Genomic DNA, 17,459 nt, shown 5'->3' on the forward strand with positions numbered 1-17,459 from the left:
ACGCTTTGACGGTATCGTTTTTATCATGCCGGGTTTACTGAATCGTTAAGCGAAAAAACGAGGAAAATTACAGGGATACTTTGACAAGTAATGAATCATTTGACGATTGATAGCTTTCTCTGTTAACAAAAAACATTTTGATTGTGGAGGTTAACGAGGCTCGTGGCACAAAATTTAGATACTCATTAGCAGATGAGTTACAACCTGTGGAATGCAATTATGAAGTTTGAGGAACTTCGCGAACGTGGATCGTTATCATTTTCCGTTCATTAGGTGTTTTTGCGATAAGGTGTTTAATTTCAGTTCTTAATACTTTGTAATTTCACGGATATAGTTCGGGATTTATCTATGTTAGATTAATTTTATCTGCGTTATATTAGGAGTATTAATAAAGTATTTAATTTCAGTTCTTAACACTTTGTGATTTCACGGATATAGTTTGGGATTTTTCTATGTTAGATTAATTTTATCTACGCTATATTAGGAGTATTAATAAAGTATTTAATTTCAGTTCTTAACACTTTGTAATTTCACGGATATGTAGTTTGAGATTTATCTGTATTAGATTAATTTTATCTGCACTATGTTAGGACTATTATTTATGTTACTAAATTTATATTACTGTAAGATCGTTATCTACATAGCAGTAAAGTTGCTCTCTACATACCACTAAGATTATCTACATTGCAGTGAGGTTATTTTTACATTGCAATGAAGTTATTATCTACATTACAGTAAGGTTACATTAAAATTATTATCTACATCATCGAAGATTATTATCTAAATTACATTAATCTTCAAATATTTCTCGCTTCTACTTGTAAAGTTAATACTCTGATGTCCGTAATGAAATTAAAATTCCGTTGCATGTTAAAATCATCGGCCATGTTTTTCCCTCGCACTCGAGTGCTTTACTGCGTGATTTATCATTTGAATAAAAAATTTACTGATTCATTTCAAAGTTGCTTCCAAATATTGAAACAATTTTAATTTTAATTGTAAATTAATTTTTTATCGGAACTCAAGTTTTCTATTGTATTCACTCAACTTGTATGTTGAGAACTTATGGCTTACAGAAAAGTAGTCGAATATTTTCGAAAATTTTATGAAACTTAAACTGTATAATTATTCATTCGTAGAATGATAGAGTAAATACATGATACAGTAAATAGAAATAAGAAAATAGTAAATAGCGGTAAGGAGCAGAAGCAAAAATGTGGTAATTACAAATAAGAAACAGAAACGAAAAGATGGTAAATAAACGTAAGAAATTGAAACAAGAAAGGAGTAAATAGAAAAGAAACAAGGAGATTGTAAATAGAAGTTATGCAACAGAAACAAGAAGGTAGTAAATAGAAGTAAGAAACCGACACAAGAAGATAGTAAATAGAAATAAGAAAAAAGAAACAAAAATGTAATAAATAGAGACATGAAACAGAAACAAAGAAACAGTAAATAGAAATCATGAAACAGAAACAAAAAGGTAGTAAATAGAGGTAACAAACCAAAACAAGGAAATAATAAATAGAAATAAGAAAAAAGAAACAAAAATGTAGTAAATAGAGACATGAAACAGAAACAAAGAAACAGTAAATAGAAATCATGAAACAGAAACAAAAAGGTAGTAAATAGAGGTAACAAACCAAAACAAGGAAATAATAAATAGAAATAAGAAAAAAGAAACAAAAATGTAGTAAATAGAGACATGAAACAGAAACAAAGAAACAGTAAATAGAAATCATGAAACAGAAACAAAAAGGTAGTAAATAGAGGTAACAAACCAAAACAAGAAAATAATAAATAGAAATAAGAAAAAAGAAACAAGAAGGTAGTAACTAGAGGTTAAAAACAGAAACAAGAAAATAGTAAACAGATGTAAAAACAAAACCAAGAAAATAATAAATAGACAGAAATGAAAAAAAAAAAAACAAAAAAATACTAAATACAAATAGGAAAAAACTAAGAAAATTGTAAATAGAAAAGGAAAAAAAGAAACAACCCCCAAATTGGTAAAAATGCTCAAAGTATCGAAATAGATAGAATTCGATGCATGAACGAAATACGCAAAATTGATCGGTATTATAGCAATAGAATTAGGGTAAAAGCGTTTATGGAGAGAAAGTATAAATGACATCGGGCACGGTGTATGACTGTTAGTCATCACGAGTCGCACGCACGATGCATTACCCTCTACACGTGAGTACATTGACGCTAATACAATCCTCGTTGACTAATAGAAAAATAAAGAGCCGACTATTTCCCAATCGCAAGGATGATATTCCTGCATCGATGCACCATGTGGTAACAGGGTCACTTTCCGAACACCAATCGAGAAAATTGATTTTCGTCTTCTTCGAATCTAACTGTGCCTCTGTTGCAATTGTCTCTTGCATAATACGTCAGTTTCGTTTGCATAAATTACTCTTCAATTTTACCTGTGACATCTTTCAGACGATAGATAAACATTCGTAAGATACAGAGTTCACTTTGCACGACTTTCGTTTAATTTTGTATACTAATTGTAAAATGCTGAACGTAGAATTTTGTGGGATATTTTCTATTTGATTTAATCGTGAAAGATATTTTTTTGTGATATAGTATCTTGAAATATTTTATAGTTGGTCATGTTAATAATTATTATAGTTTGTGAGTTCTTGGGTATAACTTAGTTATACTTTATGGGTTGAACAAAAATAAAATTAAGACTATTTTTTCAATTTTTTTTATTTCAATCTTCATAACATTCATAAAATGAAATAAACAATTTACAAAAATTACTATCATGATTTATTTGTTATTGCTTGGTGCATACAAAATTTTTTTGGATTATAATCAAAAAACTGTCGTAGCAAACGCCAATGACGTGTTTTATATTATTACAGTAATTTAAATATTACATATCAATTAGAGTAACAAACTGAAGTTAATTACTGGAAATAATTGGAACTTTAGCTGATATTGTTTACGCCGTTATTAAACATTTAATAATTTCCGTCGTGACATGAATTCGGTGGTGCAAGAAATTTCGTAATTGCGCTCGTTTATCATTTTATGATTTACAACGTGATTTATACCTGCCAGATAAACTCTTAATGAATCGTTCATCTATCCATCACGAAATCCGTATATTTGATGCACGTCCTTGCATGAACAAAAGATTAAACGTTACATAATTGTGTTAATTGCAACCTGTGTAAAACAATACAAGTATAGGTGTTTGAATATTTGTCTGAGAACTTGTTCCACTCGAGGTCCGTCCAATTAATCGTTAATAAATATCTGTCTGAAACATAAATTCCATAAGCTCACCCTGACTTCTAATTGCCGAACATATTCACACGATAGTTTAAAAGAAACGTAGTTCATTGAAAAATATAAACGATTGTTTATTCAATTAGCATCAAGATTTTTACATCGCGTGTAAAAGTTTCTCTTTTTCGAGAGAAATTCATTGAAATCGTTCATTGATTCGTTTCTGACGATTCTGCAAGAGTTTCACTCGGTACTTTATTTTAGATCGAGATAGTGGTCATTCATGAGAACGCCACGTGTGTTTTATTACGAGCACGGCGCAGCTCGTAGAAATTAACCTTCGTGAATGAATAAACCATGAATGGAACGATACAATTTGTTCTGACTTTATTTATTGCTGATCGTTGAATGTTGGAGCACAAACTTTTTTATGGAAGTTATTTTTCAAACTGGGTTTATTGTGTATCTCTAAGTTTCTGTGTTCCAGAATATCAGAATTTCTAAATTTTTATATTCTTGAATTCTTAGATTACTAGGCTTCTATATCCATACATCCCTAGATTTCTAAATTTCTAAATTCCTAGATTCACAGTTCTCTATATCCATTAATTCCTAGATCAGTAGATCTCTAGATTTCCAAATCCCCAGATTACTATATTGGTAAATTATATGTCCTCGGATTCCTATATTTCCAGGTTTTGTAACCCTAAATCCTTATATCCTCAAATTCTCACATTCCCAAATCCCTATACCCATTGACTTCTATGTTTGTAAACCCCTATATGTCCCTATATTCCGTATCCTCAGATTTACATATTCGTATACATCCCTATTTTCTATGACAGAATAATATTTTGTAACTTCTTAATATTATTATAATTCTAAATTTTCGCATTATCCCTACATCTCCAACCTAGCCTAACTCCCATGATGTCACGTGACGTTACGTGACCAGATATAAATAAATCAGGAACAACATAAAAAAGTAAAATTTCTTCCTTAGAAATGAACATTTAGATTAATACGCAATTGTACGATTCTATCATTTACAATATAACGAACGAGTAGTAATTCACCGATGCAATTTTCTTCTATGAACCGCTATTAGCGACACAATAATTGCACTCCATTTCCCTGCTTTCCTCGATGCGTTCACCAATATTTAGCAACGCAATTCCGATATTATATAACCGGAATCAATTTTCTCAATAGTACCCGTTTTATTCTTAGAATTATACAGGTTTCAGGAAGCAACACGTTCGATTGATTTGTCAAGATCTCTCGGATGATGCGATTTGTCAGAATAGAACGAGGAACACGTAACAAAAATGTTGTACTCAATTACGAGAAGAAAAAGGAAGAAATATTTGTCGTTCTTTCATACACCTCTTCGATGATTTATTTACTGTTTTTCACGCAATGTCAGTAAATCACTTTTGTATATTGTTCTCATGTACGTTTCTTGTTTAGTATCATTCTTTCTGTTTATAGGTATGGTTCTGAGGTTTATATGTATGGTTCTTTTGTTCTTAATTCACAGACTTTTTTATTTGAAGCAAACTTTTATCTCAACTAAAAAGTGTCGTATTTCGAATAATTTCCTCGTGTAATTTTCTAACGTAGCATTGAAGAATTTTGAAACGTAGAAACTGTCTGTTCGCGCACAAAAATTTTCACAATCCATTGCACCGCCACGTGGAAAGCAAGTGTGTCACGTACGAAACGGTAAGTTTCTTTCATTGCGCAATGACAAATAAAACACATCGTATTATAGAAAATTACCGGGCACGCGATCGCAGGTGGCTCATTACACGGGGCTACGTTACGCAGTCCAAAGAGGAGCCAGGATTTTCCTGATACGAAGGAAACACAAAAAATGCCTATCGTAGACGTATATCGACGAAGTTTCAAGTCGAAGAAGTCACAACGAGTCGTACATCGGGTTCCTCCTCGGTGCTATTCGGATAATCACATGTTAAATCTAACAATCGAAATCATACACTGTCACAAATTTCTGCATGAAATGTGAAAATGGAAAGGAAATTCTTATAAAAAAGTCACACGCATGTAAATGGATGAGAGGTTCACCTCTTAAATTAGAAATGATCTGATAAAAATGAAAAAGAGTAAGCTCTCGATTTCGCTCAATTTCATTCGTTTCTTAGAAAATATTTGAACTTGCCTCTGATACAGTTCATGTAAAAAGGACAACTACGTCACTGACTGAGTCACTGATCTGTATTTAAGTAACACGAATGCGTCCGAAGCTAACCGATTAACTATTATTGAACTTCTACTGTTTTCCCTCCAATTTTAAGCGGTAGTTTATGTTTCTACAAAAGTCTGCGATAATGGACAGGTGCAAGTGCGAATTTTCATTTTGTTGTGAAATATTAAAAATATAAGCGAAACAGAACACGACATTTAATCGACACGAACCGAATGCATCCGGAACTGACCGATTTTCCGTCCTGTCGCTTCCCCTGCAATTTTAGAGGTTTAAAGTTGTAGCTTATGATTTTCTTACGTAAGTCTATGGTGACAATCTGACTCTTTTTTTTTCTGCCGCAGATAACGGTGCTTTTCACGACGCTCTGGATCCTTCGGGATGACGCGTATGCCGTAAAAACCGGATTCAGTAAGACCATTATCATTTCTTTCTGGGAATTCTCGATAATAGTCGCCCATGAACTGCTTATGAAACAATGATGCTCGTTTTTAGATTGATGCATCGACTACACGTTCTACTTTCAACACCTTGATGAACGCACATTTTCAGGAACTTATGACGCCATTATTTTGTTGCAATTTTTATATATAGCAGATGATCTTATATGTAAATTAGCAATTTGACAGTTTGATTTTGTAAACTGTTGGACTTGAATTTTTGTAACATGACATGTTGGTCCGAAAAATCCAGAATTCCCAATTTTTTTAATTGTTATTCACAAGTGACTCTACTCTCGTCATTCGAACGTTAATAATTTCCTTATGGATAGAAAAACGAACATAAATTTGCAAGGGTCATAAATTTCTAACAAGTCAATAAGGAACTGGCAGACATTCGACAAAGTAACTAAGACAACGAACAAAATAGATAAAAAATGGAATTGAAATGTAAAATTGGTCAATCCTGTATAATATTTACAGAACGAGGGCAGAAACGTTTAAAGGGAGAAAGTATAAACGACATACAGTATGATGCATGACAGTTACCCATCACGAGTTGCACGTACAACGCATTATCTGTTACACATGAATCCGTGGACACTAATAGGATTCCTGCTGACAAGAAGAAAAAAGGATACTTTCGTAACCGCGAGATATTTGTCCCGTAACATAAATACTTCTTTCTCATCGAAACAAGAAAATTAATTTTTTTAACTTCGAATCTTAGGTAACACAAAAAGCAGAGAGAAAATCTTTTTTTACATAACGGATTTATTTCATTAACATATTTTAATATTCTAAGGGGTTTTTAGCATCGTCAGAAACCTTGAACAAACAATCTACAACAGTTTCATTTTACAATGTTTCAACATGTTAAATTAATTACAACAAAAACGTTAAAACGATTTCGAACTCAATCTGTTGGAATTCATCTTTTTTTTCCGAGGATCAAGATGTATAAATTTTGTTGCATTAATAAACAAGTTGCAAATCTTAGTGATGTGAATGAATAGCATAAATAAATAATGTAGGCTTTTATGTTAACAAATATGCTCGAATGATTCGTAACCTGAAGAAGGTATTTATTTTAGCTATGCATTCAGTATGAAAAAAAAACAATGGTTATATAAATTTTTAAGGTTGTAAAAGAAAGCATTTACTCATGACACTAATATTTCAATAGAAACAAATAATTTTACATTATATCAGCAGAACTGTTGAAAGCTTCTAAGCTTTCTAAAAATTCTAATATTTTCAGATCAAAAATCAAATTGTTCAACCTGATATCGTGAACCAAGTTGAACAATTGACGAGCAGAGGGTGGATTTAAAAAATATCTAAAAATAATTTATCCGATTTCTAAATTGCCTGCTCGTTTGCATAATAGATGCTGAGGTGCTGACGTCGTTCGCGAAGAACGTGGCGTCGATCCTATCATCGACCTTGTTGGGCGAGTATCAGGACCAATCTGCGAACCAATTATCGTCGACTCTCCTGAAAAAAATTCAGGATGACCCGCCCTTGCTCAACACCGAGAACCTCAACGATCCCAGTTCGGAATCATCGAAATCTTCGAGTCGCCAGCTGCGGCACGCACGTTCATCAAAGGAAGTAAGAGGGGCATACCAAGACGGTTATGTAATGCCGCACCCGTCAGGACACTCGAAATATTATAATGCGGAGTCGCACGAATACGCGGTGAATCCCGGTGCCAGGATTTCGAACGAAGGGAAATCGGCAAAGAACGTCAACGTGGACACCAAAGGAAATTCCATCGACGCCGACATCAACGCAGCTTCCGTTTATTATTCCAATCGCCACGAGCATTCTCCTAGACTCAGAATCACGAATCCTGTACATCCATCGGTGAATTCGAACCCTTACGGACATCCCGCGTTTCAACCTCGTTATCATCATTCGACGCCTCAGAGCATCGAAGGCTCTGCGAGCGTGGACGGGAACGCTCAAGCAGCTAGAATAACTCGGAGACCGTTCAATCTGAATTACCACGCTTATGTTCATCCTCAACACACGTTCGATAGAGACCCAGGATTCTATCCGTATGGGAGACCGATCGAAGGGAACGGTCAACCTTCACCATCAGCCAGTGGACAGGATGAAAGTAACCCATCTAGGCTGATCGACGACCAGAATCAAGGCCAGACGGCGTTAGGAGGATACGACTACAGTCCACACTTCCACTACAAGCCACCTTACTATGGTGGTTTCTATCATGGCTTCCCTGCCTTTCCGTTCGACCACCGCAACGCTTCCTTCGATCACGGAAACGGCGAACATCCAGGAGGTAATGCCACGGGCGGTTTTGTACCGTACGGTCCGCCAATTTTTCCCGATTACAAATTTAATCCATATTTTCCTTATCATTCGACATTTCCGCCGTATTTCAACGGACACAGAAGACCAGCTGATCCACAAAATCCTCCAGATAATGCGGAGAATGGAGAGCAGAGTGTGTCTGCGGAGAATGGACAGACTGATGCGAATGGGACCATGGGACATCGTCCTCCCTACGGATTTGTACCGTATGGTCCTTTCTATGGGGACTTTTATCTGCCAAAATATCCTCTGACGTTTCACGGTTATCCCTATCATTTCCATCATGGCTTCCACAATTTCCCTCCGTATTTTAAACCTGGGCCTTACGTTCACTTTCCTTTGTTTCATTCGTACCCGTACTTTGCTCCGTACTTTCGTCCTCATTTTAATGGTCGGGGACATATGATGGCGGATAAACCTATGCAGGATGCGAAGATGACTGACAATGCTGAATCGCCACCTACGAACGATCAGGCGGAAATGATATCCGAGAGCAAAGCCGATATAGTTCGATACGAGAAGTCTGCTTCGTCTTGGCCTTTCGGCAAAGACATTAAGAAGATATCTGATCGAGTTCAACTAGAAGAAACGTCTTAATATAGCGATATGAATAAAATTAGCGACTTGTATTAGTTTTTGTATTTATTGTGGGAGATTCGGAAAATGAGGAATAAAGATGATATCAAAATATGAGGGATATGCAATTAAAATTTATACATTTTCTAGAACTTCCTAACACCCATATTCCGAAATCATTGAATTTTTGAATACTCGAACTTTTAAGTTTTAAAATTATTCAAGATCCTAAATCCTCGTATATTCTGAAATTTATAAGGTTCACGATTCTCAAATTTGCAAATGTTACCAAACTTTAAAATTTTTTAAATCCATAATTTTTTAAATTGCAAAATTAAGAGTAGATTCAAAATCCCAAGATCCTATAATCCTTGAATTCTAAAATTCAAATTCCCAAATATCAATAGTCCCTAAATTCCACATTCTCAATTTTCACATTCCCAAATTCTCAAGTCTCTAATTTCTACATTCCCAAATTCCACATTCCCCAATTCCCACATTCTCCAATTTCCACATTCCCCAATTCCCACATTTCTCAAATTCCACATTCTCCAATTTCCACATTCTCCAATTCCCACATTCCGCAATTCCCACATTTCTGAAATTCCACATTCCGCAATTCCCACATTTCTGAAATTCCACATTCCCCAATTCCCACATTCTCCAATTTCCACATTCCCCAATTCTATAATCCCAAATTCCACATTCCCCCAATTCCACATTCCCAAATTCCATATTCCCCCAATTCGACATCCCCAAATTCCACATTCCCCCAATTCCACAATCCCAAATTCCACATTCCCCCAATTCCACATTCCCAAATTCCATATTCCCCCAATTCGACATCCCCAAATTCCGCATTCCCAAATTCCACATTCCCCCAATTCCACATCCCCAAATTTTTAAACCCCCAAAATCTCAAGTCGCCTAATCCTGGAGTTCTAAATGTTCCAAGTCCTCAGACTCCGAGATTCGAAAATATCGAATATTGCGACTAAACTCTAGATCCATCGATTCGAAGCGGAAACGTTTAATTAGTGCTGACAATTAGTAAAGCGTTGTTGTACGACACGTGCGGTAACTTGGCATTGGTCTGCGAAACGTTCCCATACTTATGATACACAAAAAAGTTCCCATAGCTCTGGTCGGCCTTATGCCGCAATTATATGCCGTGCCCACCACGCATGCCAACTACGGTCTAATAATTTTCGTGGCCTCTGCTGCCAGGGTTTTTGCATATGCGTGTCACGTATCAACGGGATTAATCGGCGAAGATGACTCAAAGACGATTGTTACGAGATCGTAGACAGAGTGCAACGCATAAGATTCGCATAGTGTCGACACGAAATGAGCTATCCTCGAGATCGGTAACGGCGCGGTATAAAATCGATTTATCCGCGGTTATTCAAGGTGAATCGCGATACGTAATACGCGGAAAGTCCTTCGATATTCATGCCACTATTTACTGGTGAGTTCTGGGGAAATAGTCTACGGGATAAGAAAAAAAAATGGTCACGTAACAGACAGAATCGGACTACGAAACGTTCCGTTGATTATGGCGACGCTGATTCATGTCTGATATTTATGTTGGTCGGAATCGTTTTGCAACGAAAGCAATATTTATGTAATGTTGGAGGACGCTGTTGTTTGTTGATAATTTCAGCGGCGTTTTTTGTCGTGATTGATGTACTCGTAACAGGTTGACGACCGGGGATTCAATGCTTTGATTGATGAGTCTCTGGATTTGTTCGTGGTTGAAGCGCGATTCAAGAATGGGACACGGAAGGTTTTGATGGACTCAATAAATGATTTAAGCTTTTATTTGCATTGTGTGATTTTTAATGGGCGATTTGTTGAAAGTCATGGCGTTTTGAATCCGTTCGTCGAATATTTTATTATTATATTGTTATGTAACTAAACTATTACTATTACTGTTATATTCTGCATATTGAAAACATTAAAATTTTTAATAAAAAATTCGTACTTTAAACTACTTCGGTACATAAATATCTTCGAGTTCTCGAAGCCTTCTGAATATTTAAAATTTATGCTCCATACTTATTCCAATATTTGAATGTAATTATCGAAGTATAATATACCAGATATATTTATGTCTCCAATAAAATTTCTAAGTAATTGAGTATTCAAATTCTTAACATTAATAATACACGAATTTTAAATAATTTCAATTTATTTAAATATTTACATACTCAAATATATCATCTCCGATTTGCATACGAACTCACCCAAATAATCAGAAATATAGTCATCAGCGCGTAATTTTTATTCAGAATGGCTGCACGTGAAAAACATACGTAAAGAAATGACGTAATTACTCGACAAACGAGACAGTTGTTTCGAAGTGACGTGCAACAGACAATCAACGAATCACGTAGTCACGCGATCCCTTTTTCTGCTGAAACGAAATGATTATTCGCCGCATGCACAACGATAAACCATATGGTTATACTGTGGAATCTGTACCGTGTATTTTCACCGAACATTGTCAAGTTTTAAGAAAGTTCTTGTATCGACCTCATTCATGCCTGCGTTACCGGAGCAACGTGTTTCACTGTGGCTCGAGAGTGTTCATTGTATAACGGAATGCAACAAATTAATCCCCCAAATGTTTTCGGTTCAATAACGATTCGTTGTGCAATATCGTAATTGATGTTACATTCGCATTAACTGCAATTAACGACGGACGCATCCTCCGGTTCGAAGCGTGTCGCAACCATGATTTTTTTTCACAATTTCGTTCTGCACCGTGTAATTTCATCATTTTGTAACGTAATCTCCTGTATGCTCCTGTTATGTAATCTCCGACTTTTCTTCTTTCTCCTTTGATCACGACACGCGTAATGGCGTCATGTCTCTGCGCATCTTTCGCGTTCACCCACGCATTGAACTTCCTATGCTTATAATTAACCGGTTAGATAGAGTGTAAATGTATATTTATCTGATGATTGGATGTGAGAACGCGGCATGGATGTTTTTGACGTAATTGACTTCGAACAACGGGTAATTAGTATTTTTAGATGAGCTCTGGGTAAGTAGGTTAGTGATGGAAAACTGAGGAATTCAGAAATTTAGAAATTCTGGAATTTTGGCACTTGGAAATTCTGAAATTTTGAAGTTTAGAAATTTGTTGAGCGAGTATCAGGACCAATCTGCGAACCAATTATCAATTTGGGAGATTTGAAGATCTGGAGGAGTGGAGATTTGAAGACTTGAGAACTAAGGAGTTTTAGAATTTAGAAATTTGGATAAATTGGGAATTGGACACTTTGGGTATTTGGAAAGTTGAAAGCTGGAAGTTTAGTACTTGGGAATTAGGAAACTGGAAAACTTGGAAATTTATAAATTCAGAAATTTGATAATGGAGGAAATGGAAAGGAAGATTTTAAGATCTGAAGTATTGGTAGCTTAAAAATTTGATACTGTATAACACTAAAAATTCCAAAATTTGTAATAAAGTCTCTAGCTTAGTCCCAGCCACACCAATTCCAACAATTCTATTTAATTGAACCCGAAGCTTTTCCAATTAATTTATCAACCCTCTTGAAATCAAAAGTTTTCAACGCCGAAAGAATGAAATTATGGAATATCATTGTATCGATGATTCAACGACCTCTTATCATTTAATCTTCACGTTCACGGGGCACGGTTTGCTAAGAATCGAGAAGAGATCAAAGGACACCGAGTAGTTGCTTGACAATTGTATGTAAATCTTGAATTATTACTTATGAACTCGAAGTGCGGATAATTAATTTATGAATAATGTATGATGTCTCTTGCAATTCACGCTTCCAGTTTGATGAAACTCATATAATTTCGTAATCCAGTTCGTTACGTCTTTGACGTTCGTACATGGTAATTAACCATTAGCAGTCGAAGATATTTTTGCTGTTGTCAGATATCAAACTACTCAGTTGAAAAGTTTGTTGAATTCACTTAAGATTGCTATTTTCCTATTATTAATTACCAATAGTGTCTGCTTGAGTATATTTATGATATATATAATACTTTAGATTGAGTTAAAAATATTTATTTAAAATTGTTGTATTAAACTGAATGGTGAATATGAGTCACCTTTCGAGTGAATACATCATACGTATAATACTATAGATCCAGTTAAAAATATTTATTACAAATTGTATTGAACTGAACGGTAAGTGTGAGTTCACCTTTCGTTAATGTCTATTAACCCCTTGCACTATGATTTATTTGTCAGATCGGAACTAATCACAGCTGCAATATTAAAACAAAGAAAGTTGAAATGTTATGTCAATTTGGTATCGATCGTTGACTATGCAAATAACTGGACTTGAACTCCAAATTGCGTATCCAAAATTCGAGTGAAATTGATCACGAAGTACGAGTGCGTCAGACTCGACAGAACAGTGCAAGGGGTTAACGATTATTCCGACGTTAATCGCCATAAATTCCGTGGAATTCGCGACAACTTCGACGTTACTTATCGTAATCCATTGTTCATCCGAGAAGGTATACGTGAATTAGGCAACGGCGTAAAACGTTTCGCAGGCAAAAACATTGATGAAATTTTCACGAAATTTGGATGTCAAGGCGTTGCTCGTATGGGCGTGCACCGTTGACTATCCCGAAACGCGTTGCTGCACCGTGTCTCTTTCATAATGACGTATTGCATTCGCATAATCCCAGGGTAACAATGGTAGCCTTTGCTATTAGTGTTAACAGAGAGAAGCCAATACGAAGCTGAGAAAATTGCTGTCGGGGGCCGTGGCGGGATCCGCCTTTCTTATAAAAGAACCTGTGGACAACGTTAGACGGACAGTGGTGAACTACTGACAGATACGCGGAAAAAAATTAGTGCAATTATTCGACGAGTTAACTGGCTAACGTCAGCTGACGGAGAATGGCTTGCCTGAAAATTGTGAGTCCACTGATATTTAACCGGTAATCTGTGATATTTCATCTCTAAATTTCTATATCCTTAAATTTCTGTGTAACATATTTTTATATTAAGAAATCTCTATATGGTAGAAATTCTTATATTCCAAATCTTAATATCCTGAGTTACTATATCTCAAGTCTTTATATTCAGGATTCTTATATCTTCAAACCTCTATATCGCCAGACCCTATATCTCAAGTTCCTATATCCCCAAATCCCTGTATATCAAATACCTGTATCCTAAACCCCTATATTCAAAATTCTTATGTCCCTATTTCTACTATCCCAAGTCCTTATATCCTGAGTATCTATGTCCCGAGTCCATATATCCTAAGTCTCTATGTCCCGAGTCATCACATATCGAGTCGCTATATTCTAAGTTCTTATATCACACATTGCTATAACTCCAATACCCATATCCCAAGTACCTATGTCCCAAATGCCTATGTCCCAACTACCTATGTCCTAACTACCCATGTCCCGAATGCCCATGTCCTGAATACCTATGTCCTAACTACCCATGTCCCGAATGCCCATGTCCTGAATACCTATGTCCTAACTACCCATGTCCCGAATGTCCATGTCCTAAATACCTATCTCCCAAATGCCTATGTACCAACTACCTATGTCCCATCTACCTATTTCCCAACTACCTATGTACCAGCTACCTATGTCCCATATACCTATTTCCCAACTACCTATGTCCCAAATGTCTACACCCCAAATCCCTACATCCCAAATCCACATATGCCAAATCTCTGTAACAGTTCCATACAAAATGAACTAACGTCATCAGATTTAAAAAAGCAAAGAAGTCTTCACATAAAGAGCAAAGTATGTTATATATAATGTCTTTATTTACACAGTACACAGTCCTGCTGTTGGCTGTCATTATCGGTATCGTTTCTGCAAGACCAGGATACCTAGGTGGCTACGGATACGGTTTTGGATACCCCTACGGATATGGCTTCCGATACCCATTTTACGGATATGGACACGGTTTCGGATACTATGGTAAGGAAACAAGTTGCATGATTAAAAGTAGAACGGGCTGACTCAACGTCAATGAATCTTTTGTATCCTTCTCATTCAATTGAACAACCATTAAACTCTCCACACTTGCACAACCTTGAATCTTCTGTATTCGAAATTGAATCTTTTCTTCTCGAAATTGATTCTTTTTTATCATGAATTTATGTATTTGGTTGTGAGGAAAACAAAATATTCATAGACGTTGCAGACACAAATCGCAGAGTAGACAAAACATTCATCGACGTTACTCTGTCATGATAATTTGCTTTTCCTTTAGGCTACCCGTACTACGGTTATGGTCACGGATTCGGTCACTTCGGCTTTCACTAATCGAAAAGATGACATTATGGATTCCACGATTCGCAAAGGGGAAACCGTCGAGAGACGATCTTTCGATACCGATTTTATCCTATCGTAACCTTTCTTGACGACAATCGAAACTGAAATGCGTTCGCGTTTTCGTTAGTCGAAAGCAAACGTATCTTCGTCCTTATTACAAACAGCATTTATCCTGTCTTCTCTGTTTATCCATGCAAATCATAGTAGTCGGAAAAAATAACGATGCAGACATTTATAAAGTGAACGGTTTAGATTGTACTCGATTAAACTTTATATTCTCACCGTCTAAGATTGTGCAAGTCGAATGAATAAAACGTAGATTTTTATCAAAACATCGTATTTATAGTGTCTTATTGTCGTGCCAGATGTGACACATTTTCGGACGACGAATTTATTAGTTATGTGTCTTTCGTTGCTGAAATTTTTGAAATATTTATTTGTTTTGTAAATCTCATTGTGAACCTGGTTATACAAATAGATTAATTTTAATTACAGGGCTATTACAGTATTTATTAATTTCGTTAAAGAGACAGTAAAATTTTTTTGAATCCCCGAACTCGATACTCGAGTCGACGCAAAAATAAACATATGTCATAATGAATATTAAATTTACACCTGCTTTTATAACACTCATAAAGTAAATGATTACTTCGATCGTATATCTTGATGAAATACAACGTTAACGATCGAAGAAAACATAAGATTTTATTTATTAATCTTCCCAAGGTTTTCACAAAATTCGCAAACACTGTCATGCAAGAAAATAAATAAATGTATAATATTTAGACGAGAAATCCTGAATCGTATAATGAATGACGAAATATAAAAATATTCAAATCCTTTCTTACCAGTTGGTTTTCATGTTTAAAATATTTATAATTTTGGTTAATTCTTTCACAATTTGTCGCAATATTATTGGCGAATAGATACGAAGTTCAATGTTTGTTACGTGGTCAATGATGCAAAAACTTGCGTCTATATTTGCTGTGAAAGTTTACAATACAAAACAACGATCAATGATTAATAATCATGTCTCGAGAAGCAAGAAGACATTAAATTGATTAATGTAGGAAAGGGAAGCATCTGAGCTATTCCGCATTTCGAAAGCTAATAGTTTAAGGAACTGCGTTATACGGTAGACTCTCGTTATATTGCCACAGATGGGGTTACAGTACTAGATAATTTTTTAAATTGGCAACAGACTCCGCAACTGACAATAGAGTTATATTGCAATAATTAGTGTTGTAGTATTAGACGTTTTTGAAATTGGCAATAGACTTTTGTTATATTGCAATAGTTAGAGTTGTAGTATCGAACGATTTTTGAAATTGGTAATACAGTCTCTCGTTATGTTACCATAGATAAAATTATAAAATCAGACGATTTCTGCAAATTGTAATACAGTAAACTCTCGTCATATTGCCACGAATAAGATGATGGTATCAGTCGATTTTTGGTATTGGTAATATAGTAGACTCTTGTTATATTGCAACAATGGGATTGTAACATCGAATGATTCTAGGAAACGACAATATAGTAAACTCTTGTCATATTGCCACGAATAAGATGATGGTATCAGTCGATTTTTGGTATTGGTAATATAGTAGACTCTTGTTATATTGCAACAAATGAGATTGTAACATCGAATGATTCTAGGAAACGACAATATAGTAAACTCTTGTCATATTGCCACGAATAAGATGATGGTATCAGTCGATTTTTGGTATTAGTAATACAGTAGACTCTTGTTATATTGCAACAAATGAGATTGTAACATCGAATGATTCTAGGAAACGACAATATAGTAAACTCTTGTTATATTGCCACGAATAAGATGATGGTATCAGTCGATTTTTGGTATTGGTAATACAGTAGACTCTTGTTATATTGCAACAATGGGATTGTAACATCGAATGATTCAAGGAAACGACAATATAGTAAACTCTTGTCATATTACCACGAATAAGATGATGGTATCAGTCGATTTTTGGTATTAGTAATACAGTAGACTCTTGTTATATTGCAACAAATGAGATTGTAACATCGAATGATTCTAGGAAACGACAATATAGTAAACTCTTGTTATATTGCCACAGATGGAGTTATACTACCGAACAACTCATTAAATTAACACTACAGTTGACTTTCGTTATATTGCATATAGGATTACAGTATCACACGATTTTTGGAATTGGCAATATAGTAAACTTTTGTTATACGCACAGTATTTATATAATTATTTGACAGAAGAGTTACTTCTCTAATAATCGAAAACTTCCATAAAACCTTCATTTATAAAAATAAAAATTTGCCTTCTT

General features: G+C 35.2%; 2 protein-coding genes across 2 annotated transcripts; both read left to right on the forward strand.

The window, feature by feature from the left end:
- Positions 1 to 61: 61 nt before the first annotated feature.
- Positions 62 to 8,949, forward strand: LOC105661777 (uncharacterized). The gene is made up of 3 exons (XM_012279232.2): positions 62 to 2,196; positions 5,824 to 5,890; positions 7,310 to 8,949. The coding sequence occupies exons 1-3, from the start codon at positions 2,179 to 2,181 to the stop codon at positions 8,854 to 8,856; spliced, it is 1,632 nt and encodes a 543-aa protein (XP_012134622.2). The 5' UTR covers positions 62 to 2,178; the 3' UTR covers positions 8,857 to 8,949.
- Positions 8,950 to 13,591: 4,642 nt separating this feature from the next.
- LOC100879914 (uncharacterized) lies at positions 13,592 to 15,641 on the forward strand. Its single transcript, XM_012279231.2, has 3 exons — positions 13,592 to 13,750; positions 14,637 to 14,784; positions 15,080 to 15,641. The coding sequence occupies exons 1-3, from the start codon at positions 13,733 to 13,735 to the stop codon at positions 15,130 to 15,132; spliced, it is 219 nt and encodes a 72-aa protein (XP_012134621.1). The 5' UTR covers positions 13,592 to 13,732; the 3' UTR covers positions 15,133 to 15,641.
- The last annotated feature ends 1,818 nt before the right edge of the window (positions 15,642 to 17,459 follow it).

Source organism: Megachile rotundata, chromosome 1 (genome assembly GCF_050947335.1).
Source record: "Megachile rotundata isolate GNS110a chromosome 1, iyMegRotu1, whole genome shotgun sequence".
Taxonomy (NCBI): domain Eukaryota; kingdom Metazoa; phylum Arthropoda; class Insecta; order Hymenoptera; family Megachilidae; genus Megachile; species Megachile rotundata.